The following is a 25,863-nucleotide window of genomic DNA, read 5'->3' as shown; positions in this document are numbered from 1 at the left end:
GTGGTGCCTGTTATCGACCCGGAGTTAGCAACATCCCCCAAAAACCCGAAGAGGAGAGTCCTGGCCCCTAGCCCTGCCAGTGTAGCAGAAATGATGAGGATGATGATGCAGCAGCAGCCGTTCTTCTCTGCGTGAGTAGCTTAATGTTGTTCGTGTGTAATTTACGTTGAGTAGGCTAACCACGTTATTACATTAATGCATGTAAGGTGAACTAGCAAACACCGTCATAGCTACATGCGGCTGTCTTCTTGTTTGATGGCAGATACTCCCTTCACCCTGGACAAAAAGGCTAAAATGACCAAAGAAAAAGTGGAAAACAGTTAAACATGAGAGGTTTTTGGACAAAGTTTGTGTTTTTTCCATTGTTTAAGCTGCTTCCAGCCAAGAGTGATACCATATATGCCCCATAGCTGCAGAAAAGGCTAACATTGTTATCTTTTTACAAAAAAACAGCTGAACATGAGAGGTTTTTGGACCAATTTTGTGTTCTCCATTCTTTAAGCACCGTTTAAGCACCGTTTAAAAGTACCGGTTTGGCACCGGTATCGGATAAAACCTAAACGATACCCATCCCTACCGAACGCACTTGAGGTTCAGGTCACAAACTGATGATTGGACATTCTTCTGTGTGTGTGTCCTTTCACTTTTTCACGCTGGTCACTTGTGTTAGTAAAGATGTCAGGTGTGCTTGGGGAGGGCACGGCGATAAGGAGATACGTGAGGCTGGCTCAGGCTGTAAAGTGGCTCAGGGCGCTCGGGGTGATCAAAACCTGTAAAACGTCTGAAAACAGAACTGAATTCATTTTTTTTTATCACATCTATCAAACAAAATGAGCCTTTACAGACTAAAAATATCAACACTAAGAAACGTACATTTATATCCACAGCTTACAGGTGTCCCTTATCAGATTGGTCCAAAAAGGTGGAGCTCTTGACTAGATTACAAATGCTGCTAGTACCAATCAAAGTTGGGCCATATTAAGTAAAGCTCTGTGATTGGCTCTGTGTGTTTGAACAGAGCAGGTGAAACACGACCACTGAGACGTGTCTGGTTCCCATGGTAGTGTGTAGGGCTCCTTACCTGCTGCTCTCTGTGTGTGAATGTGTACTCAACACAGACTAAGTGGATTAAAGCTGTGCGCTTCATAGCATCAGCATGCATTCACTGCAGTGAGCAGTTGTGTCCTTGTTAATGGGGATAATATACTTGCAGTGCAAATATTTCTTTTGACTCGTAATCTAAAGGGATTGTGAAAAACACACAGACATGCTGATAAGAGGTGTGGCAGGACATTACCCTTTGTTCTGTGGCCTTTGTTTCGACTTTCACTTGTACATAAACAAGACACAATAAATGTGGAGTGCATCAAATATAACCTGCAGAGTCATTTCTCCGTCCCGTAGGCCTTCAGAGCAGCTGCCTGCCTCTGCGCTTTACTCCCAGAGTGAAAGACGAGGGCTCAAACTGGGAAAGCAGTCCCAGCCTGGAGCCTTTTAAAGCTCCTGCACAGTCTGACCTGAGGAAACTTTTCATCCAAGTCCCTACCAACATTCAGTACGTTAATGTCACATTTCTATAAAAGGCTTTTAAAATGTTCTCCTAAAACTTTGCAATCAGGGAGCAAAACTATTTGAAGTGACACATAATTAATCTTCAAAAACTCCTCCTGTTCCTTCCACCACCAAAACCACAGCGTTCCCACTGATTATGACTTAAACATTGATTAATGCTGAAGATGAAATTATTACTGAAGAGGTTTCCTCTTCCTGCCCTCCAACGTACCTAAATGGTTATTTCATGCAGGACATGCTACTCAAGCTGTTTCAAGCACAATGGTTGTGCATCTGCAAGCCATTTTGCAACCCGCCTCTACCACAGCTCATCCTTTCATGCTGTTTCTGACTTAATGTTACATCTTGTTGTCACTAATGTTTGAGCTTTTCTGTGCTGGGGATCTCCTGTGATCCAGTGGATATAGACGGGTCACAACGCACAGGCGCAGATGGGAATAACCATGTTCTTTCAGCTCTCGTGGTCCTGACTCCAGTATTGTCACTGTCACTCATTCAAGTATTCTTTTTCCTCTGTCGAGGAAACTCTTCTGCTTCCAGTTTTGCCACCTGTGTTTGTCAGCATGTGTTTAGAAAGCATGTGTTTCATACTTTAGCACCACTGAGTCATCCTTCTGCATCTGGCAGACGCTCTGCCTGTTCAGAGCAGACAGATGTGCATCAGCGCTGCCTTACAGCTGAGACGAGGACTCTGGGTTCATATCCCTGCTTTGTCCTGTTGAGATGAGGAATCCTAACAGATATGCTAAAACATCTTCCTTTTATACAGCGAGTCTCCAGATGTCTTCAACCCTGTGATCCATGGCAAAGCAAAGTGGAAAAAATGCTTCTGAACGCTGCCTTTTGTCTGTGCTAGCATTTCTTGAGAGTGAAGTCAGGCTTGCGCCATTTGTGGGAAGGTACAGCTCGGGTAAGTCGAGTTAGTGCTGCAGGAGGAAATTTAATAACCTGCCATTAATCAGAGTTTTGGTAAAGAGAGAAAGAGACAGCCACAAACTCTAAATATGCTACAGTAGTAGTTGAAGTGGATGTTACTGGTAAACCAAGTGGTTTAATGTGATTAGACTAACACAGTTTACTGATTGGTTCCACTTCATAAGAAAAGATTTGAAGAAAAGCCTCCGGCTGTAGAGACGCAGCTGTTCCCTGATGAGTCTGTTCATATGAATTGAACTCTTTCATGTTGAGGTGTCACAATATCCGGTCGTTAAGTGATGACGTGACGAATCCTACTTCCGGGCCTAAAGTAGTCTGCGTTTAATACGGCTTTTGTGTTGTTAACATGTTTAATGTTTTGTATTTTCTCATCTCAAAAAGCTCCTAAAACAGTCAGTGATCCCCGTTGACCTCCCTCGGCTTTTATTACCGCTAATCATTTATTTAAGCTCAGTTTTTAAAACCTTAGGATGTAGCTAGAGCCCAGCCCATGCAGCAGTATATGAATGACTAACCTCGTATTGTGGATGGATTATCTCAGTTGTTCTCCTGGCTGAAGTTTGGTCCTTTTACAGCATCCTGCCATGTGATTACATTTGTTCCTGACCACCGAGAACACTCACGTTAACTTTTATCGAGAGGAAAAAAAGTTAGCTTGTTTATATTATGCTAACATAGCTGTGTCGCTAGCGGTCACGTAGCACATCATTATATACCAGCTAGCCAAACTTCAGTAACCCTACAAACGTCACTGCTGTTTAGTTTTCTGTCTTCATTGATGTTGGAAGTGATAGCAGAGCTGTACGTTTGAATTTGTTTCCAAAACCCCGCAGTCAGGACATGCTATATTGTATTTAGATAGAAGCTAGCGAGCTAACTTCCTGCTAACTTCTAACTCCGTTAAATAAATTCTGTTTTCATGGATGTTAAACTCAATTGTTACACCTGGTAGAGCAGAACGCTGATCATTTTATTAAAGATGAAAGACTTTAGACAGTTTTTCAACTCTCAGTAATGCCATAGTGATCGTTTGATATATGGACCTGCAGCGGAGTTTAGGCCCAGACACAGCTAGTGACGTCAGACTTAACGACTGGATAATGACGGTAACTGCAAAATTAATTACAAATAATATGTCGATAATATACATATTATAAAAATGTAAAGCAACAGTAATTATCTGGTTGGCGCTCCATCCTGGTCCTTTTTGGTGGCGCCATCCACCATAAAGCACAGAAAAGAATAAGAAAAGGAGGACGCATGACTACCACAGTGCAAAGATACACTGGGAGGGCTGCTAGAGCAGGTCATCTGCTAATCGGAAGGTTGATGGTTAAATCCCTGGCTAATCCAGTCAAATATCCTTGGGTCAGATACTAACCCCAAGCTGCTCTCCAATGCCGAGTGTGACCGTTAGATAGAAATGGTGCTTGTATGAATGTATAGAGTGCTTTGAATGCTCCGGGAGGGTAGAAAGAATCAGCACGTTTACCATTTCCTGGAGGAGATGTAGAAACTGTTGACTCAGCAGAAGAGATAACCTCGGTTGGTAGACAGCACAACTCCAAGTGAATAACTTCCGGCGTCAGGACGTGGACGGGAAGCTGAAAAAAGTGACGAGTAATGAGAGTAATGAATACCACTGATTGAGACATGACCTGGTAGCAAACTGGGCAACCAGAGCCTGAAATGTGACTCGCCATGAGTCTGTTGCCATGAGTGAATAGCTTCCAGTGTGGATGCAGCTTAAGGCAAACCCTAGTTTAACCTGTCGTAATGTTATCGTGGAAGTTTTGTAAAATGGTAAATGGCCTGCATTTGTGTAGCGCTTTACACTACAGTCATCCACACATTCACACACATGATTTTTTTACTCATTAATGGGCGATCGTGGCTCAAGAGTTGGGAGTTTGCCTTATAATCGGAAGGTTGCCGGTTCGAGCCCCGGCTCCAACAGTCTCGGTTGTTGTGTCCTTGGGCAAGACACTTCACCTACTGCCTACTGGTGGTGGTCAGAGGGCCCGGTGGCGCCAGTGTCCGGCAGCCTCGCCTCTGTCAGTGCACCCCAGGGCGGCTGTGGTTACAATGTAGCTGCCATCACCAGTGTGTGAATGACTGGATGTGTAAAGCACTTTGGGGTCCTTAGGGACTAGAAAAGCGCTATATAAATACAGACCATTTACCATTTTTTACTATTAATAGTGAATCCTGCTCAGTTTAAGGTTTTCAGACAGACTCATGGTTCATGGCTAGAGTTGCTGGGGGTCAGTTGGCACTACGCTGGTGTCAATTATAAGAATGAATCCATGTCTGAAATATATGATTTATCACAAGAAAGTGTCATGGTTGGGGCTGTGTGCAGGCTGGATGAGGACCCAATCGCAAACTCACGGAGGCAGGAATTAACTCAAAATTCACAGCTTTATCGCTGGACAGAAAAACCATACAAATTAAACCGGAAACTATAACATGTTACACGGAGAAACACACGGCCATGAATGAGGGAGAACGTGACACAGAACTGAGGGAGACGCAGACATAAATACACAGAGGGTTAACGAGGGAAGTGGGAGCACACGGGGAACACAGGTGACACTGATAATCATAACAAGACAGGGCAGGAGTAAACGCAACACTGTGACTGTTGGGAGACTGTCAAAATAAAACAGGAAGTACACAGAGGTTCAGACAGGAGGGCTGTATCCCAATTCAAGGTCTGCAGCCTTAAAGGCCGCATTTAAAGCCGATTACGTCACAGCGACGCGACGAAGGCTGTCCCAATTCGAAGGCTGCTCGAAATGCAGCCCTCAAATGCGTCCTTCATTTCCCTGAATTTTAAGGATGTGGCGGTGTAGACTTTGTGGCCCAACATATCCCAGAATGCATAGCGCGGCGGTGGGTGTGGATAATTGGGGCGCCCGAAGAGTAAACTTTAAGTAAGAACTGAATATTATGTCACTTATTCATGTGCAAATGTTTAATAACGAAGAACATTAAAACATTCCTGTTGGTCACATGTCGGCAAAGTCATGTGACATTAGTGACGTTTGTACTAACTTGGTTTTAAAGCCTTTACTTTAAAATATACGCCGTTCAATAGCTGAGCTTAATCAGAGAATGATCAAAGCTCATGTAGAAACAAACACATGAACAAAAGATTTTCTCCTTCATTTCTGTCAAACAAAGCTGTATGAAACGTTTCCAGCTGTTAGTATCATGGTTGCTAGGCAACCTGGGCAGCGCAACGGAGGCTAGACCGTCCCATTTCACAAGCCTCGCACTTCCGGCCTTAGCGGTCTTTGAGTACGCGGCCCTTGAGGATCGTTGAGGCTGCAGACCCTGAATTGGGATGCAGCCAAGGAGAGAGCACAGACATAACGGGTAAACATGGAATAAAACACGAGGGGAAACGAGGGCTCACAGATACACAGAGGGTAATCAAATAAGGAACATCTTAACAGAACCTAGGAACCACGGCATAAAAAAGAACAAAATACACGAAAACCAAGAATACTGGGCCAACATGGCCCAGGACCATGACAGAAAGACCATTTAGAACAATCTCTAAAATACATTGGTTAGTTAAATCCCAGGTTATTGTTCAGCACAGAAGTAGGAGGGAGAACATGGAAGAAGTCATCCTGATCATTTGTACATGTACATACTTCAATAGTCACAACATAAATCAAATGATTGTTTCTGTCAAGCTGACAGTTTCAGTTTTATTACTGGACATTCAGGCGTTATTTATTTTCTGATATAAACATGTATGTAGAGATTATACAGCTGTTTTTAAATAGTGAACATATATAACGATCTAAAGTCTTAATTCTGGATGTTAAAAGCTTAAAGTGTTGTAGAAGAAGACGAAATATAAGAGTAGGGTCTTTGATCATTTCCACTTTTCGTAGGCCAGGTTGGGCTTACGCTGCTGAAACCTGAAACAGCATCTGTCACAATTCTGGTTTCATGTTTTTTACTGTCTTAACATTCCTGAGACTTCTCTTTGTGCTCCATCTGGTGATCCTGGCACGAGTGAGCTGCTGTAGACTTGAGCAGGTGGTTGTTTTCTAAACATTTGGTGCTATTTCTCCTCGTGCGGTGAGTTTGCAGGTGTTCGCTGAAGGAATGATAACAGTGCTGATCGCTCACTTTCACTCACACTTGGTCTTCCTCCCAGTTCAGCATGTGTTTGTGATTTGTGAGCAATGACATGTATCTCCAGTGAGCCTCGTGAGTTTCCCCTTTGCATTTGAGCATGGGTGGTCGAACAGATGTCCGCGGCTGTCGTGGTTAAGACTGGTTTTCCTCCTGATCGAATGACTTGTGGAAATGTGTGTTTTGTAAACTGCTGTCTGTAGTATTTATCCTGAGCTGACGATTGTTTCCTTGGGAAAGAACATCCAGTCTGCTTTGTTCTGGTGTTTAGAACAATAGATGTTCCTCTGGTGTCATGTTAGCATCACAGTTATTGGTTTAGTAACACATGCAGCTCTGATGCTGACTCGGTGCATCCAGGCTCATTCACTGTTCATATTTTGCCCTGAAACCACTAACCGGATATTTTCTTGTAATTCCTCAGAAAGAAGGTGAGTGAGGGCAATGCGGTGGTTAAATCCAACCCGTCAAAGCGCCACCGGGATCGGCTGAACGGGGAGCTTGACAGGCTGATGGACCTGCTGCCGTTTCCTGAGGAGGTGCGCTCTCGCCTGGACAAGCTGTCAGTCCTCCGTCTCAGCGTGGGATATCTGAGGGTTAAGAGCTTCTTCAAAGGTAAAGACCAGCCACAAGTGCATATCCAAAGATTTGTTGAAATGTCAGTGCTGCGTGGTGAAATGAAACGATGATAAGCCCACCCTGACCTCCACGTTCGCTGCCTTATAATAGCCACAAACACATGACAGCCTGCTCTTTGTACCACGGAGTAAACGATAATATGTCTGCTCTTACCGACTCTTGTGTTGAGTAATACGGATGATCTGATATCGTCGTGTTGGTGTTGTTCCCAGATCATCATGAAAATGTTGTTCCAGGTTCAACATTGCAAGTGACCAATCACATTATTGTGACGTTATTCTTTTGCGCACCAACCCATTCGTGCATTTATGAAATTCCAATGTTGCAAGGACAATATCAATTCTGCTTAGCATTTATTAAAGGGTTAGGGTCCGTTGATCGGCGGACAAAGGCGGTTTCTCGCAGCTTAAGTACAGTTTTTTGTTTTACGCCGGTTTTTCCTGAAGTCGCAAAAGTATGACATCACAACATTCTGATTGGTCACTTGCAATGTTGATCCTGGAACAACCTTTAGTATGATGATCTGGGAACAACACCAACACGAGGATATCAGATCGTGCGAGTAATACTGTGGTTGAGAAACCACACAAACCCAACAGCGCAGACCTCGACCTTGCACTGAGCAGACGCTGGTTGGTTGACAAGCCGACCTGAACCCAGAAGAAGTTTAGCATCATCGGGAGAAATGCAACAGGCATCAAAGATAGAGTGCAGCATGAAATGCAGCTGCAGTGCACACTTTACATCGTCTTTAACACTCAGTTTCCCTTCTGTTCTTTGCATGATATGATTTCGTTGTTCTCTGCGTCTCTCAGAGACCAACAACAGCACGAGGAAGAGCAGCCCACAGACCGGTTCGACCACATACTTTGGACACTGCCTCCGTTTGGCAGCTGCAGCTCCCTGCAGTCTGCCCAAGCTTTGAGTCAGGGCAACTTGTAGTAGGACGGTGGTTTATAATTGGAAATAAAAGAGATGTAGGTGCACTGTGTCACTAGAGCCCTGTCAGTCCAACGTGTAGGACTCGGTAGGCGTGAAACAGTGGACGCAGTGAAAGGTATATATGAGAGGTAAATCAGAGTTTTTAATTCAACCGTAATAATGACACAAAAGTCCAAAATACTGATAATGAATACAAGCAAACACTTGTATGAATGAGGTAATGTAGACTAAGGTGGGAGTAAAGGTAAAGGTAAAGGGCGCAGTGAAGCCAGCAGGAAGTGACTGAACTACAGGCAGGAATGAGAAGCATGCAGGAATCCAGTTTTAGGAAACGGCACATCCTCACTGCCGCTAACCTGACCCCACCTCGCCTCCGAGCAACACCCACGACAGCCTCAAATATTCCTCAAATGCTTTTTAAGAGTCGCTGCAACTTAATTAAACGTGCGGGCTTTGAAAAGCTGATGAGTCAGAAGAAAGTCAATGACATGTGAGTCGTACACAGCTGCAGAGGATCGCTGTCTTTAAGTACAACAGACGTTTTAGCCGAGCTGTTTCCTGACAGACTGCTGAGTAAGTTTCTGTCTCTAACAGTAGACATGAAGTGTCTTATCTGCAGGTGTCGCGTCTCTTGGTTTAGGAGTCGTAGAGAAGTAGAGGTAAAAATGCACAAAGTGGATTCCAAAGACGGATTTTATCAGTTATCAGCTGTGCAACTTTAAATAGACAGTGTGTGAAAAGTGTGCGTGCTTGCAGTGTGAATGGATATTACATGTCATCACATGAGCGCTGGCATTCCTCTTCCACCTTTCTGTCTACAGGTGAGACACTTTCCCAGTGCATTCACAGTTAGCTAAGCACTAAAAGGAAGACCATCGAGAGTTTGAGGACTTCAGATTTTACCGTACAAATAAATCAGTGTGACTCGAAGCCTCCCGTTGATTTTTGTTCAGGACCAGCATAAAGAGCACACTGGCTCGAGCCCCTCTGAGGGTGGGCTTGTGTTTCGTTCTGGTCTCAGATCTACAGCATGAGGTCACTGCTCCATGCTGCTGCGTTAAAATGCTGCTGTTCACGTTGTAGCCAAGAAAGATGTTTGTCGGGGAAACATCAGATTAGACCGTCGAGCGTCGCAGCATTTATTCAAGTCAACAGTTATATCTCCAAACAAGACTTTAATGTGTTTCAGTCAAATACAGAATATCCTGCTTTAGCTGCAGCTACTCTTGTAATAGAAAAGTGCCGAGGATTTAAGCTACGGATCCTGTAAAACCAAAGTAAAACACTTTGGCTCAAAGAAAAGGGCCTAGAGGAAAAAGAAACAGGCAGTTTCCATGACATGATCATGAAACATGATCAGGCTGCTTGGTGATTGAACAAGCTGGGCCCCCGGCCTCATAGCGTGACTTCGTGAAGCAGAGCTGGATGTTTTGGAAGGCTTGTGGCTCGCTGCCGCTGACATATTTGTGTGATGCTGGTAGAAAACCGAGAAAAATGCAGAGTTTCCAAGTTGATGGAAAACATCCAGGCCTGTTAGCAATCATAGTTGAGGTGGTGCACTTTAATGTGATGTCATCTGGTATTTGTGATGTCTTAAGCATGTAAACACACACCTGTACACGTGACACGTAACTGTAACTTCAGGAACGACGAGAGAATCAGTTTTGAGGAGACCGGTCTGGTCTCAGTCCTGGTGGGCTCATTAGGATGAAGTCTGTGGCTGTGCTTCGTTCAGCTGTGTCTCATCACATGAGACCAGTGTTGGTGTAGTGACAGCCAGCTGGCGTTTTGATTGCATGTCAGTGCATCGTGATCCTCTAAGCAACAACTGGCAGAGCAGTTTCCATCCTTTCCATTCTCTGAAGGTTTGTCCTCAGCTTCTTCAGACCGCAGCATCTCTCTTCATACACACAACAGTCTCTGCTGGTCAGCCTGAGCTCACCAAGGCTTTCTGTGAGGACACTTGCTTATTTACGTCCTGACCCAGCATCAGCTGTTGCCCCACTCAGAGTTTGGATGGACATCAGAAACATAGAACATGTGTTATTACATTTATTTAAGGACTGTGATTCAAATCTGCCAAGAATGTAAACGTCAGTTAGCTTTTAGAGATCTGCATGTGTCCATACTTGAAGCATTTATCTTCCAGCAGCTTCAATCTGATTTGCTACATTTAGAAATGCTGTGGCTGTGTCGCCTCAAACTGTTGATTCATTGCACTTAATGAGGTGGAAACACTTGGCACAGTCAACATAATGTCCTGTTGTGTTATGTTTTCTGAACTCTGGAGTAGGGGTGGGCAATAGAAACGATATAAATTTGGCCAACAATAGAGATTTTGACTATATCGCTCTATCGCGATAGCGCATGTTGATGATGTCATCAAGCTGCGCCTGTTTTGGTCGAAAGCATCGCAGCGGCTACAACCATTATCATCTGCAAATTATGGCGACAGTCATAGCAAAGAGATGAAGCACTTTTGAAATATGGGGAAAGCCAAAAACTGCGCTTCCTCCACTTCCGTAACATTGATTCATTAATGTTGAATTCTCTCGCAGCTGCTCTGTTCCCATGTTGTTGCAGTATATTAATAACTAACCTCGTATTGTGGATGAATAATCTCAGTTGTTCTCCTGACTGAAGTTTGGCCCGTGTATAGCATCCTGCTATGCGATTGCATTTGTCCATAACCACCAGAATCCCTCACGTTAACTTTTATCGAGTGGAAAAAACGTTGACGTTCATCCTCCAGGTTCACTGTGCTAATGTTATGCTAACATAGCTGTGTCGCTAGCAATCATGTAGCACAACATTATATACCAGCTAGCCCAACTTCAGTAACCCTACAAATGTCACTGCTGTTTAGTTTCTGTCTTCATTTATGTTGGAAGTGATAGCAGAGCTGTACGTTTTAATTAGTTTCAAAAATCTCTCAGAAAATGTTTAGGTGTAAACTAGCGAGCTAACTTCCTGTTAACTTCAAACTCCGTTAAATTTAATAAATTCTGTTTTCATGGATGCCTGGATGTTAAACTTAATTGTTACACCTGATAAAGCAGCAACGCTGATGATTTAATTAAAGATGAAAGAATTTAGACCGTTCCACTTCCGTAACATTGGAGAAACAGCGGAAAAAAAGTTAGCATTCATCCTCCAGCTTCACTGTGCTAATGTTATGCTAACATAGCTGTGTCGCTAGCAATCACGTAGCACAACATTATATACCAGCTAGCCCAACTTCAGTAACGCTGCAAACATCACTGCTGTTTAGTTTCTGTCTTCATTTATGTTGGAAGTGGTAGCAGAGCTGTACGTTTTAATTAGTTTCAGAAATCTCTGTCAGAACATGGTATGAAATGTTTAGGTGGAAGCTAGCGAGCTAACTTCCTGTTAACTTCTAACTCCGTTAAATTTAATAACTTCTGTTTTCATGGATGTTAAACTTAATTGTTACACCTGGTAAAGCAGCAACGCTGATGATTTAATTAAAGATGAAAGAATTTAGACCGTTTTTAACTCTCAGTGTGTGTTTGACTTTGGGACCTGAATCTGACGGAGTTTTGGACCCAGATTCCTCCGCGAAGCTCCTCACTACGGCAGCCGTAATGCTCTGACAATCCATCAAAACATTTTTAACAGATTTCTGCCAAAATCAGTTCGAGGTCAGTAAGCACAACCAGAATTCATACATAAGGCACACTCTTGATTTTTTAGAAAATTAAAGGATTTTAAGTCCTTATAGTGTGGAAAACACGTTATACAGAAGAAAAGAATATATCGTGATATATATCGTTACCACATGTGCTTCAAATTATATCGCGATATGAATTTTAGGCCATATCGCCCAGCCCTACTCTGGAGACAGTTTCTCCCACGAGTGGACGTCCTAGCAAAGTTACCCCAAGAAAGTGAACCCCTCAGCTCTTAAAACCCGTGCAAAGTGGCAGAAGGAGCGTCACAGCCAGGGCTGAGGCCCCAGATTCTTACACCGGCTATCCTGAGCTGTTGTTGTTTCACTGTATCGCTCTTGTTAAGTCTGGTGTTGGGTTTGATTTGTGTCATTTGGAGTAAGTCGTTTATAGATGTTCAGGGTTGTTTTCTCTCTGTGTGCTTTGAGGTATTAAAGAAAGCGTTACACACCCGTCAGCACAAACACCTGGCTGGGGTGAAACATTTTTAATAAACCCAAACAGCTGATTGAAGATTCAAAGCTCTCCAATTCTTACATTTTTACTGTTTGCACTTTATCAGGTCTGTAATGATCACATAACTTCATGGCGGCGTGATGGTATTTACTGTAAACTGTGAGTGCGATCAGCAAACCTGTTTCCATCCAAAGCTTCACACTGAAGTCTGATACTGAGCAATAGAGGCCAGGTGTTCCCCCTAAAATCAGGGAGGTAAAGGCGTGATGGGAGGATGAACCTTTGGACCAAGTGATCCAGCTAATTGGCGTCCTTGCAGCGAGCTCCGCCCTTTCCTGCACATCTGCGTGAGAGCAGAGATCTCTGTACAGGATCTACTGGAACTAAATGTTTTCAAATCTAGATAATATTCCCATATGCACTGCTGGCATGCTTTATACTACTACTCTGAGTTTGGCAGACCTCCAACTGTGACTGCATTTCCCTTTTCTCCCCGTAGCCTCGCTGTGCCTCCACTTCCTGCTGTTACTCTCAAGTACACGTTACATGCTCGAGAATCCAATTCAGTTGTTTATTTAGTCTGATTGGCTTATTTTAGTGCCTTTTCTTTGCTGTCACTGCTCACTGATGTAGGTGTTCTGTGACTGAAGATTCAGCTAACACATCCCTGAATGGCAGACATGGATCAGAGGTACAGTGGACCTTAGCCAGTCTGTTTTGTTAAACAGGAAGCTGCAGTTTAATGTTGAAACATGGTGTCACGTTACGCTGTAGCCTGCGAAAACAAGAAGAGCCATAAAATGGTTTATCATTCGCTCAGTCTTGGTTTTCACAGTAAGGCTGAGTCACAGACATAACAGTCAGTGTTATTTGGGAAGCTGCAGGACGGATTTGTTGTTTCTAACCGGAGCTGACGCCACAGAGAGAACTCGTTTCGTTTGGTTTTACATCTCACAATGCAAAGATATACTGTACATTTCAAACGTGCACTCGCGGCACAGGTCACAGGGTTCAGTCTAAGCAAAAGCCCGATGGCCCAGGGCCAGTGCTGAAGTATAATGAGCAAGCTGAGGTTACCTGTCCAGCACCGACAGCGTGAAGAGCTCCTGTCACTGCCCTGCAGCTGCCTTTGTGCCGGGGCTCAGAGGAAGGCTGAGAAACCGTAGACTGCTCACGACTGCAGGGCACGTCTACTGTTAGATATCTGCACAGTCTCAAGGTGGCTGTGCATGTGCAGACTGTGCATGCATGCTAATGTTAATCTGTGTTTCTCTTCTTGCACTGCCCCCTGCAAGCCCTCAGAAGTGTTTCCTACGATGTGGTCAAGCATCTATAGACATGCTTGTTGCACAGCCTCACAGAGCTGGACGCTCCACAGCGCCACGAGCTGTTGAGCTGTTAGCGATGGAAAAACGAGAACCCGCCGCAGAGTTCACACAGCTCGAATGAAAACAAACAGACGCCACAAAGAGGCCTACTGACTCACGCAAACGCTGAATTAGGAGGGAAAGAGTGATGGAGGAATGTGGTGGCTGGTCCACATTTGGACAACAGTGTGCTGTTTGTGTATATGTTTGGCTGAAGAAGCACAAATGAATTATGTCTGTTTATTTCTAATGCAGTTAGCACGATTGTCTGTCTGATGGCTTCACATGTGAAACTCACATTTGCTGCTAGCAGCGGTTGTGTGTGTGGCTTTCATTATATGTAAGGTTGAGCTTTGTGTAAAAGTCAGGCTGTGCAGGTCAGAGTGTTTGTGTGTGTGCTACGTGAGTCCACGTCAGGCGACGGGGCGGCGCTCAAGGGTCAAGCTTCTCTCATCAAAAGATCTGTGCAGCAGGACTGGACCAGAGTGAGAGAGGCCAGTCCTGCAGTGGCTGTCCACATAAAGGGAAGCATTAGTGTAGCTGTTGCCTGCTAAAAGTCCCCCCAGGCAGATGCATAAATGTGCCAGATCAGCTTTCCAGTGATGGGAAAACCAGTTTTCTGGCAGAGAAACCAGCAACTGGACCTCTACTAAAGCCAAAAATCTGGCTTTTCTGCTGCAAAAGCAGGATGTGACACCCAGGACAGGCTCCACAGGTCACCATTAACCTGTTAATGTAGTATAAGAGTCTAGTTTCATGATGCAGAGTGGGATCAACTTAAACTTTTAATTGCATACGTTATTTGCATGATATAGCTTAAAGCTTGGATCACAATCAGCTACTGGAGCTGCACATGTTTAAATTTCATTGAACATTAAGAGAACTTCTCTGAATGTGAACATGATACATGTTCACATTCACTTTGGTTTATCTGTTTGCGATGCACGCGCCTCGCACACGCTCCTAATGTCAAAAAAACATAACAGACACATCGCCAAGTTTCTCTACCTGGAAGTGGTCGTCCAAACTAGCTCTGCTGCTGCCGTGGTTTTTACAGCAGCTCAAATGAATGCATTAAGTCACTGGTCATGCTGTTGATGGTCAGCTGATTCCTGTTTCCCTCTTTGCTGATGTTTTGTGATGCAGCCACCATGAAGAACAGCAAAAGCAGCGTGATGTTTCCTGGGCTGAACGGACGCAACAACATGGACGCTACAGCCTTCTCTGAGGGCGACCTGCTGCTCCAGGTAAGACTCAGGAGCTTTTATTATAAACGTCCCTCTGCATGCCAGTTTTACTACGTAATAGGGCTGCCACAAACAATTATTTTGATAGTCGACTAATCAGATCATCATCCATTGGACGTAAAACGTACAGCTTATTGCACCAGCAGCATCTGCTCTTATATAACTATCATTAGCTTACAGCTTTAAGTGTTTAAGGTATGTGCTAACTAAAAATAAAGACAAGATGATAGTTTATTAAATTTTAATGAAATTTTCAGATTGTTTCGGTGAAGTTGAATAAACTCCTTGCTATCTAAAATATAACAGGACACCGGAGTAAATTCTCCAGCATCTCACACTTCTGATGATCAGCTGTCTGCTTGACGTTTATTCAGCTGTGTAAAAACTATAACTTTAATCTCAGCCAAACCGATTTACTCAGGAACAAATAAAATACTAAAAAACAAACAATAACATTTTTAAGTTATCTAAGTGACTTATATATCATGTTTAACCTGAGTAGCGAAAGACAGAGGTGGGTTTGTGGTGTTCTCACGGCTCTAGTGAGCCTAGCCCCCGGCTAGCTATCGAGCTAGTGGGTAACGTCTCCGAAAACGTCGGAGCGCTTTTGAAAATATGTGGTGTCTTGATAAACTGAGCAGATATTTGAGGTTTACACAGCTACATTCTCACCTGAAAATATGTTAAACGTTTATTTTGTGACCCAGAAAGAATAATAAGAGTAATATTAAAACTAACTAGCTGCCGCCATTGTTGGAAACTGAGCTGGGCTGCACTATGAATTCTGGGACACAGCTTCTTCTTCTTCGGGGTTTAACGGCAGCTGGCATCCTTGTACATGCAGTGCTGCCATCTTCTGTTTCAGTCCGTTATTACACTCTTAAATCCTACTACTTATTCCTGCGTCTTTTGGGATCTTACAAAGCTTCAAACGAGGCATCGACTATTAAATTAGTCATCGACGATTTTGATAGTCGACTAATCGTGGCAGCCCTACTACGTAATGCCAACTTTAAACCTTAAGCAGTTTTTTGTTTTTTCATTTAATTTTGAAGCTAGAATCATTTTCATTTCAGTGCACACATAGAATCAACAAAACTGCTTTGATAACTTTATCACAAACGAAGGTGAATTTTTTAGACGACCCTGTGTGCTGTTACAGAGCAGCATGTGAGTGTGATTCAGATAAACAGCTATGTAGTCATGACGCTGACAGACGAGCACAGTAACAGTGTTGGTCCTGAGTGATCAGTGAGCCGCTGGCAGGTGCACAAACACACACTCAGCCTCTGCTTGTTTGTGTCATAGTTGTGTTTTGTGTGGAGCTAATCCACGTCTGTCCAGTCATGAGGACGTTATGACAGGTGAACGTGCCAAAACTTTGTGCTTCCTGATAGAAACCAGTGTTTATTAGCACTTTGTCTTTTACAGAAGACGTGGAGAGAAAGTTTCTCCAAAAGCATCCAGATGTTACAGTATGATCCACAAGCATAAAGTCCTGTGAACCTCTGAGAACTCACAAACGTAGACTTCAGTCCACACACAAACACAAATCAGTGTGACGACATGTAAAACACATCACTGTGATGCTGCTAATCTTTGTGTAGTGTGAATATTGATATAATCCAGGTAACGTGGAATAACAGCAGGCTAACATTCATGTCAGCTTATTGAAAAGGCCCAAACACGACTTCAGCAGATCTTGTAGAGCAAACTGTAGCGGTTGAAACGACACAACGTTGTGCTCTGTGATGCATTCAAAACAAAACCCACAACACGAGACTCTTCCAGTGTGGCTCAAATTGTACTTGTAAAAAAGATTTGTGTGTGTAAAAAGATTTGTGTGTGGCCAAAGAATACGTGTGAAACTCTGCACTCAAGTTTCAAGTTATAAGTACGAATTTTGACCCTATTTTTCTTCCTTTCATCTGATTGGCCAATGTCATGTCAATCACAAATGTAACAACCAATCAGAGAACAGATGGGTTTGGCTGTTGGAGGGGAGCTTTTTTGAACTGCAGGTCCTTGAAGGGTGATACAGTTTGAAGCTGGAGGATCTCTATATAAATATCTGATAGCAGCTAGGTCCCCTAACTTTCAGCAGCTGTTGAAAGGATAAAGTTTTAGTATATCAGTAGTTAGAAATACCATTATTACTTTAGGATTAGTTTAACACAAAGTCAGGGCTGACCCGGGACCATTGCTGTGAGTCACAGTGCGCAGCATAAAGGTCCTTTCACATCAGAGGCAGCATGTGCTGCTAATGCTAACTGCTAACTAAAAGCCAAGGATCCAGAATTTGTTGCGCTGGCTGCTGAGCTCTGTGGGTTTTTGCAGCAGCTCTACCTGTACTAGCTGCACCTGCTCCTTGTTGTTTCTATCTCTGACTTTATGTCCTCTACAAGAGTTTGGTTTTTTTGCTGGTTCTTCAAATGTTCAATAAAACCATGTATGCTAATTCATAACGAAGAAAGCTTTGTAACTATCCCCAGTAGTGAACACTGTGTCATTTCCACAACACTGCCCCCACCGAGGTCCGCAGCGCTGTTGAAAAGGCTCTGGAGGTCCCTGTATTAACATGCAAACCTGTGACACAAAAATCACTCAAAAATTTTCCTTCGTGGTGATGAAGGAAAACGCTGGGCTGGCATGTAAAAGGGCTTTTATTCCCTTCAAGGACCTGAAGCTCCATAAAGCAACCCTCCGACAGCCAAACCCATCTGTTCTCTGATTGGATAGTTAAATTTGTGATTGACATGACATTGGCCAATCAGATGAAAGGAAGAAAAAACAGGTCAAAATTCGTACTTGTAACTTGAAACTTGAGTGCAGAGTTTCACACGTATTTTTTGGCTACACACAAATCTTTTTACACATACAAATTCTGATTTACGTACAAAACTGTACAAAATATTTATGACCACAATTTGAGCCAATATTCCAGCCTCACACAAAGATACTGCTGCACAGCGTGACAGTGTGTGTACGATGTGCTGAGAGATTTAGCTGAAAAACACAGTGAATGTTCTGAACTTGTGTAGGATGTTTGTGTCATCAGTGACTGTGTTGTCTGTTCAGGCTCTGAACGGGTTCGTCATGGTGGTCACGTCAGCTGGGTTAGTGTTCTACGCCTCCACCACAATCAAGGACTACCTGGGCTTCCACCAGGTGAGTCACTGCACACACACACACACACACACACACACACACATTTTATGACTTTGGTGTTTGGATAAGCTGGTCTGAGTGTGAACTTGCACTTTAAAATGCAGAAGTTGCACAAACTCCTCCTACTTTAAATGTTGTGTTTGATTAAAGGAGCAGTGGTAGTAACGGTGGAGGAGTCTAGTAATTGAGGGTCCACCACCCAAAACAACAGAAGAGAGGTGAAGATTACAGGCACACTGAAGGGCAGCAGCAACAGTGAAAGGGATGATTTACAAGGTTTACAGGGACTGGGATGGACAGGAGGAGAGTTCAGGTCAAGGCTGAGATGCTTCAGGTGTGCAAAGCAGGAATAGTGGCTGCACCAAGCAGGGAATGCTGAATGTTGAGGACAGGGAGGTAGACGAGGCTGTGGCGACCCCTAAAGGAAGCAGCCGGAACTGCAGTGCTGAAGGAGGCCGAGCCAAGAGAACAGCATATTGAGTTCAAAGAAATGCTTCATATTAGAGTTCATCAGTTCATCAGTAATAATCATATGAAAATAATATTTTTGAATCTCTTTTGAGCATTTATAAATCCAAACATGTGACTTACAGTCCTACCCTGCACAGATGGTGACATCATTGTGTTTATGCCTCGTTCACATGTTTTATAAGCCAAATTTAAACTGACTGACTGATGCTGTGCTCCTCTGCCAACAGTCAGACGTGGTGCATCAGAGTGTGTTTGATCTCATCCACACCGATGATCGCAGCACGTTCAGAGAGCAGCTGCACTTTGCTCTGAACCCTCCTGCTGCAGCCGACGAGGACGGTGAGCGCTTTTCAAGCAAACGTGTACATGCATCAACATCTTTGCTCCAAACATCCTATCAGATAACCTTTTTACCTCTCCGTCGTAAAAGGCCAATCAGGCGTCACTGTTGTCGTCTCCCACGGCTGGTGTGGATGGTGTGGCACCCAAGTTAGTGAATGCAATAACTGAGGAACCAGGCAGCGTGCAAGTTTCAAACAGATACCACAGGTGTATCTGCTAGCACAATATCACTAAAATTAGAAACATCCAAGCTAATTCATGCATTTATTACTTCTTCTACTGTAATTCATTATTATCAGGAAGTAAAAACTCCCCTAAAAGCCTTCAGTGAATCCAAAATGCTGCAGCAGGAGTCCTGACAGGGACTAGAAAGAGAGCAGATTTCTCCTGCACTGACTTCCTGTTAAATCCAAACACTCTCCTGTCATGGCACAGATCAGAGCTTCACATCAGACTCTTCTGTCGTGCAGTAACAGCTTCATCTGCCTTCTCAGTCTTGCAGAGTTGTGGTAACACAGTCATGCACAATCCGGAGCACCTCCCGCCGGAGAACTCTTCCTTCCTGGAGCGCAGCTTCGTGTGTCGCTTCCGCTGCCTGCTGGACAATTCCTCGGGCTTTCTGGTTAGTTTAAAGGTTGAAGGTTAAAGGTCAGCTCAGGAAAAAAAAGAAAAATACATCTCATTTCCTTGTGTTAACCAGGCTCTGAAGTTCCAGGGGCGACTGAAGTACGTCCACGGCCAGAGTCTGCTGAGGGACAACGGGGCATGTCGCAGACCTCAGCTGGCCCTGTTCGCCATCGCCATGCCCGTGCAGCCTCCGTCCATCGTGGAGATCAGAGCTAAAATGCTCCTGTTTCAAACCAAGCACAAGCTGGACTTCACCCCCACAGGGATCGATAGCAGGTACAGCAAATTATCTGGGCTGCTGTGTTTTTTATATTCTTCATATATTTGCTTTTAAAGTACTTAAAATCTCAGAACACCATCCTCCGTCACGGTGGAGTCAGCTTTACTGCTAACTGAATTTTAACTCCACCATTTATTGTTTGCAGGGGGAAGATCGTGCTGGGCTATTCCGAGATTGAGCTGTGCATGAAAGGCTCCGGATACCAGTTTATCCACGCAGCTGACATGATGCACTGTGCCGACAACCACATCCGCAGTATGTTAGCAATTCAAAGTCAGCCTTCAAATTTAAGACCATTGATACCATCGTATCGACTGCAACGCAGCTACTGCAGACTGATCGTGCATTAGACCGTGAAGCTGCTCGTCTTAGTCTGAAACTGTCTTTGACGTGTGTCTGACGTTGTTGGGCGTAAATATTTAGTGAATGAACTCTCATTTGCAAGAACATAGTCAAACTTTGTGATTGTGACTTGAGCCGAACACAAACTTTATAACCTGGTGTGGTCGTTTAGTTGGAGCATCGTCAGCTGTGCTGGGACGGGCGATTACAACGAAGTGATTGTGACAACATCTGGAATAAATCCGGATGTTTATACGCGTTTGGGTGACAGAGCTCGGACTTCAGTTCAGAGGACGAGAGGAGGGAGGAGAGAGCAGTGGTGGGAGGACGAAAGACGATGAAAAATGACATCTACACATGTTAAACAGTTACATGGGTTAGGTTTGATTGTGGCCTTCTCTGGGCACAGACATAAAACATCTACACACATGAATCAATGTACATTATTTCCCGGACTACAAAGGCACCTGAATATTAGCCGCACAAGCTAAAATCAGGGGAAAATCCTGTTTTGTACATACATTAGCCGCACCTGACTAAAAGCCGCAGGTGTTTCAATGTTGACTTATCATATGTAAGAGAATATGCACAAAGGGAATTGTCAGGAAAGAGATGGCTGTTTGGAGACAGATCACTTTTATTAATATTTTGAAAAACAAGTCATGGGTACATATTTGCATGACTTTTTAGGTATATGTACAAGTAGCGGTAATTACAAGTACGAAACATGTACTGTGCTTCATAAATGAGTAACAAATGTCGTACATAACAATAACCTACAGCACACCAGAAAAATAGATTCGGACTACCTTTTAGGCTCAGGTGCAGTGACACGGCTTTAACAAGAAGAAAAGTCAGTCATTCACCATCTTTCTCTTCTTCCTGCGCACTAAAACCACCAAAGTCCTCTTCTGCAGTGTCGGATACGAACAGGTCATCCACTCTCCGCTTCTCTCCTTCGTTGTCACTTTCAAAACCAAACAAATCCTCGTTGTCAGTGTCAGAGTCGAACACCCTCTGAAGGGCCGTGGCGGTGTCCTCCTCTCCATCATGCAGCAGTCCAGCCCTTCGAAATCCGTTGGTGATCATGGATGTTTTCACACTTTTCCACGCTGTCAGAATCCACTGGTGGAGTTGAGCATAACTTGCTTTTCGCAAGTTTATCGCCGCTCGTCATCCACGCCTCCCGCTGAACGCGTAGCGCTACTTTGAAGTTTGTTTTTCGCGCTACTTGTACGGCACTATGTTGCCTGGCGGATGGACATGTGACCAACATACCACTCTTGAACCCCGATACTGTGTGTCTGATCACATGCCCTTCCGCCAGGCAACGTAGTGCCGTACAACAGCGGAACAAACAAAACAAATCGTCTTACGATATCACAAAAATCATGGACAATCCATAGAAAAGCCGCACCTGACTAAAAGCCGCAGGGTTCAAAGCTTGTGCAAAAAGTAGCGGCTTATACCCCGACAATTACGGTATATTTATGAGTACAAAAACCTAAAAAAGACTAATTTTTAAATGTTACAGTGTTTTAAAAACGTGTTTATTATGAATTTTATATTTTTGTGACAGGACAACATTCTTTTAACGTGAACGCGGGAGACCAGCTGCTGTTGTTTGGTTTCCAATTCTTGCCTACGGTGGCCCCTAGAGACAAAGCACGTACAAACTCCAAAACACTTGCAAACTCCAAAACACTTGCAAAATCCAAAACACGTACAAACTCCAAAGCACTTGCAAAAACATGCGTTTTGGATTTTGCAAGTGTTTTGGAGTTTGCAAGTGTTTTGGAGTTTGCAAGTGTTTTGAGGTTTGCATGTGTTGTGGAGTTTGCAAGTGTTTTAGAGTGTGCAAGTGTTTTGGAGTTTGCATGTGTTTTAGGGTTTGCATGTGTTTTGGGGTTTGCATGTGTTTTGGGGTTTGCATGTGTTTTGGGGTTTGCATGTGTTTTGGGGTTTGCAAGTGTTTTGGATTTTGCAAGTGTTTTAGAGTTTGCATGTGTTTTGGATTTTGCAAGTGTTTTAGAGTTTGCAAGTGTTTTGGATTTTGCAAGTGTTTTAGAGTTTGCATGTGTTTTGGATTTTGCAAGTGTTTTAGAGTTTGCAAGTGTTTTGGATTTTGCAAGTGTTTTAGAGTTCGCAAGTGTTTTGGATTTTGCAAGTGTTTTAGAGTTTGCATGTGTTTTGGATTTTGCAAGTGTTTTAGAGTTTGCATGTGTTTTGGATTTTGCAAGTGTTTTAGAGTTTGCAAGTGTTTTGGAGTTTGCATGTGTTTTGGATTTTGCAAGTGTTTTAGAGTTCGCAAGTGTTTTGGATTTTGCAAGTGTTTTAGAGTTTGCATGTGTTTTGGATTTTGCAAGTGTTTTAGAGTTTGCAAGTGTTTTAGAGTTTGCATGTGTTTTGGATTTTGCAAGTGTTTTAGAGTTCGCAAGTGTTTTGGATTTTGCAAGTGTTTTAGAGTTTGCATGTGTTTTGGATTTTGCAAGTGTTTTAGAGTTTGCATGTGTTTTGGATTTTGCAAGTGTTTTAGAGTTTGCAAGTGTTTTGGAGTTTGCAAGTGTTTTAGAGTTTGCAAGTGTTTTGGATTTTGCAAGTGTTTTGGATTTTGCAAGTGTTTTAGAGTTTGCAAGTGTTTTAGAGTTTGCAAGTGTTTTGGAGTTTGCAAGTGTTTTGGAGTTTGTACGTGCTTTGGATTTTGCAAGTGTTTTGGAGTTTGCAAGTGTTTTGGAGTTTGCAAGTGTTTTGGATTTTGCAAGTGTTTTGGAGTTTGCAAGTGTTTTAGAGTTTGCAAGTGTTTTGGATTTTGCAAGTGTTTTGGAGTTTGCAAGTGTTTTGGATTTTGCAAGTGTTTTAGAGTTTGCAAGTGTTTTAGAGTTTGCATGTGTTTTGGAGTTTGCAAGTGTTTTGGGGTTTGCATGTGTTTTGGAGTTTGCAAGTGTTTTGGATTTTGCAAGTGTTTTAGAGTTTGCATGTGTTTTGGATTTTGCAAGTGTTTTAGAGTTCGCAAGTGTTTTGGATTTTGCAAGTGTTTTAGAGTTTGCATGTGTTTTGGATTTTGCAAGTGTTTTAGAGTTTGCATGTGTTTTGGATTTTGCAAGTGTTTTAGAGTTTGCAAGTGTTTTGGAGTTTGCAAGTGTTTTAGAGTTTGCAAGTGTTTTGGATTTTGCAAGTGTTTTGGATTTTGCAAGTGTTTTAGAGTTTGCAAGTGTTTTAGAGTTTGCAAGTGTTTTGGAGTTTGCAAGTGTTTTGGAGTTTGTACGTGCTTTGTCTCTAGGGGCCACGATACTTGCCTAATATAGGATTTCATATAGCATGAATACAAGCACACCTTCTCCTCTCTCACTATGAACCCTTTCCCGTGTGTCAGTGCTTAAAACAGGAGAGTCTGGGCTGACTGTGTTCAGGCTCCTCAGCAAACCGGGCAGCTGGGTGTGGGTGAAGTCCAACGCCAAGATCATCTACAAAGGAGGGAGACCTGAATTTATCATTGCATATCAGAAAGCTATAAGGTAAGTGTCCCCTCGACTGGTTGATTAAAGGATGAAATCAGAGAGTCACGTGACACTGTAGGAATAAGAGGTTGTCTGGTAATGGACTGTGTTGTGTCCGGTTGTTCCAGTAACGCTGAGGGTGAGGAGTATCTGCGCCAAAGGAGCCTGAAGCTTCCCTTCAGCTTCACCAAAGGAGAGGCCACCCTCTATAACACCGGCCCCACCATGGACATCCTGCAACATCAGTCCAATAAAATGTTCAGCAACAACGACATGAAGAAGGACGTGGTGCCCGGCTCTTTGCTGGACTGCTTCTTGAGTCAGGATGAAAGTCTTTACACCCAGCCTGTGGAGACCCCACTGCCTGTGGATCAAGTGTTCATGGACAGCAGGGCCCTGGTCAGCGTTGTCAGTGATGCGTGGCAGGGGAACGAGGCAACGGTCACAACAAGTGAGCCTGTTGTGGTGAAAGAGGAGGCCAAGCAGTCCGTCATGGCCGTGATCGGCAGCTTTGAAAAAATGGCGCAGAGTGGGGATTTTTATTCAGCGCTGCAAACACTGGAGGTGGATAACGCCGAGCTCTTAGAGTGGGAAAATGCTCTGAAGAGATTAGGACAGGAGGATTCGCAGAGTAAGGTCAGTTCTGATCTGGACAGCATTGTCGCCAGCGATGTATTTGACTACATCGACAGCATTTTGTTCAAGGAGAAAGCCGAGGATTGTCTGGACGCCGTCCCTCCCAGCTGCCTCGCCGCCATCAGCAACCATCAGCAGGAGCCCTTCACTCAGGCTGCCCACGTCTCAGCCTCTGATCTCTGCGAGCCACAGTTATTACAGACACCCAGCCCTGATTGCACTTACTCTCCGGTGAAAGGCCCCTACGTTCACCAACAGGATGCGGTCAGTGTAGCAGTGACATCAGGGCAAAGCGCCCAGATGCTGTCTCACCGGGGTCCCCAGCCCGACCCCAGCCTGCCTTCTCTTCAGCAGCTCCAGCTCCATGACATCTTCAGCCCATCTATTGAGCTGCCTGATCTCACTGTCCCTGACATCTCAGCTGGTAATTCTTTAGCTCCTTTTCAGTCCCATGACCAAGCGTCTGTCGCACATATGGGCTTCTGTCAGGACAGTTCTGGTCAAGTCCAGCAGTCCAACCATCTCCTGCTACACCAAAACAGTTTGCAGGCACCTGTAATGGCAGGAAGTCGTCACATACAGAGCTCTGTTCCCCAACCAAACAGTTCACCACCCACTGTTATGGACAGTGTGCCACCACTGATTCCTTGCCAAGACTTTACTTCCTCCAATGCACCTAATATTCCCTTTCAGTTTTCCTCACCTCGCCTGCAGGAAAGTCTTCCATTTGACAAGCACAACCTTCCTCGTCAGCAGTGGCCACAGAGCCAGCAGCAAAACCTGCTTCATGCTAGCATGATGCAAAATGGACACAAGACCATGCCAGCACTGCAGAGCCAAAATTCACAAAACCAAACCCGTGCCAGTTTTTTCCCGAATGGCACCAGACTGAATGGCACACAGCAGGGAGGGCTGGCAGGTTACCAGGCAGCTGCACCCAGCAGCTGCATGTTTTCTTCCAACCCAGACATCCTGTCCATCCCTGAGCCTTCAAGCCTCAAGGTGCCTGGCACGTCTTTGGATCAGAGTCCTCCTCAAGGTTCCTGCTACTCCCAGTGGAACCACAGCGAGCCTGCAGTGGGCGCATCAGCCATCAACCAGCAGAACCTCAGGTCTCTAATTGTTCCTCCCATTGTGCCTTCCTCAGAGCACTCACACAGCATTCAGCACTACCTAGAAAGCAACAAGCACATACAGGTAAGCACTCAGAACTGAACAGTCACCCCCAGCTTGCATTAGTAGGTGGCCCTGAGTCCCGTCATCGAAATGTCAAATGTATGAATGTCGGAGGCTTTTTTGGAGGAACTGCATAATTGGCAGTGAGATTTCAGATGGCGTAGTTTGTGTTACCAACGGTAACTGTGGTCCCAGCTGCCTTCACATAACAGTTTAACAAGCTGTTGCAGTGTGGATTAATGCTGATCCACCACGGTTTCCATGATCGTCCTCATCTCATTACTCTGCTCAGTGCAAGTCATTGCACGGGAAATGACT

General features: G+C 44.1%; 1 protein-coding gene across 2 annotated transcripts in view; it reads left to right on the top strand.

Annotated features, from left to right (window-relative positions):
- LOC102792225 (aryl hydrocarbon receptor-like) overlaps nt 1–25,863 on the top strand; it is a 33,278-nt gene that overhangs the window by 4,258 nt on the left and 3,157 nt on the right. For both annotated transcript variants that reach the window (XM_087830116.1, XM_087830115.1), the window contains exons 2-10: nt 7,091–7,281; nt 14,906–15,006; nt 18,085–18,174; nt 18,873–18,984; nt 19,482–19,609; nt 19,688–19,890; nt 20,040–20,149; nt 23,610–23,751; nt 23,862–25,566. In XM_087830116.1, the coding sequence (XP_087686242.1) occupies nt 7,091–7,281; nt 14,906–15,006; nt 18,085–18,174; nt 18,873–18,984; nt 19,482–19,609; nt 19,688–19,890; nt 20,040–20,149; nt 23,610–23,751; nt 23,862–25,566 (2,782 nt within the window). The remainder of the gene's footprint in view (nt 1–7,090; nt 7,282–14,905; nt 15,007–18,084; nt 18,175–18,872; nt 18,985–19,481; nt 19,610–19,687; nt 19,891–20,039; nt 20,150–23,609; nt 23,752–23,861; nt 25,567–25,863) is intronic.

This window comes from Neolamprologus brichardi, chromosome 16 (assembly GCF_056152115.1).
Source record: "Neolamprologus brichardi isolate AB-2024 chromosome 16, ASM5615211v1, whole genome shotgun sequence".
Taxonomy (NCBI): domain Eukaryota; kingdom Metazoa; phylum Chordata; class Actinopteri; order Cichliformes; family Cichlidae; genus Neolamprologus; species Neolamprologus brichardi.
This window is presented reverse-complemented; position numbering and strand designations above follow the sequence as displayed.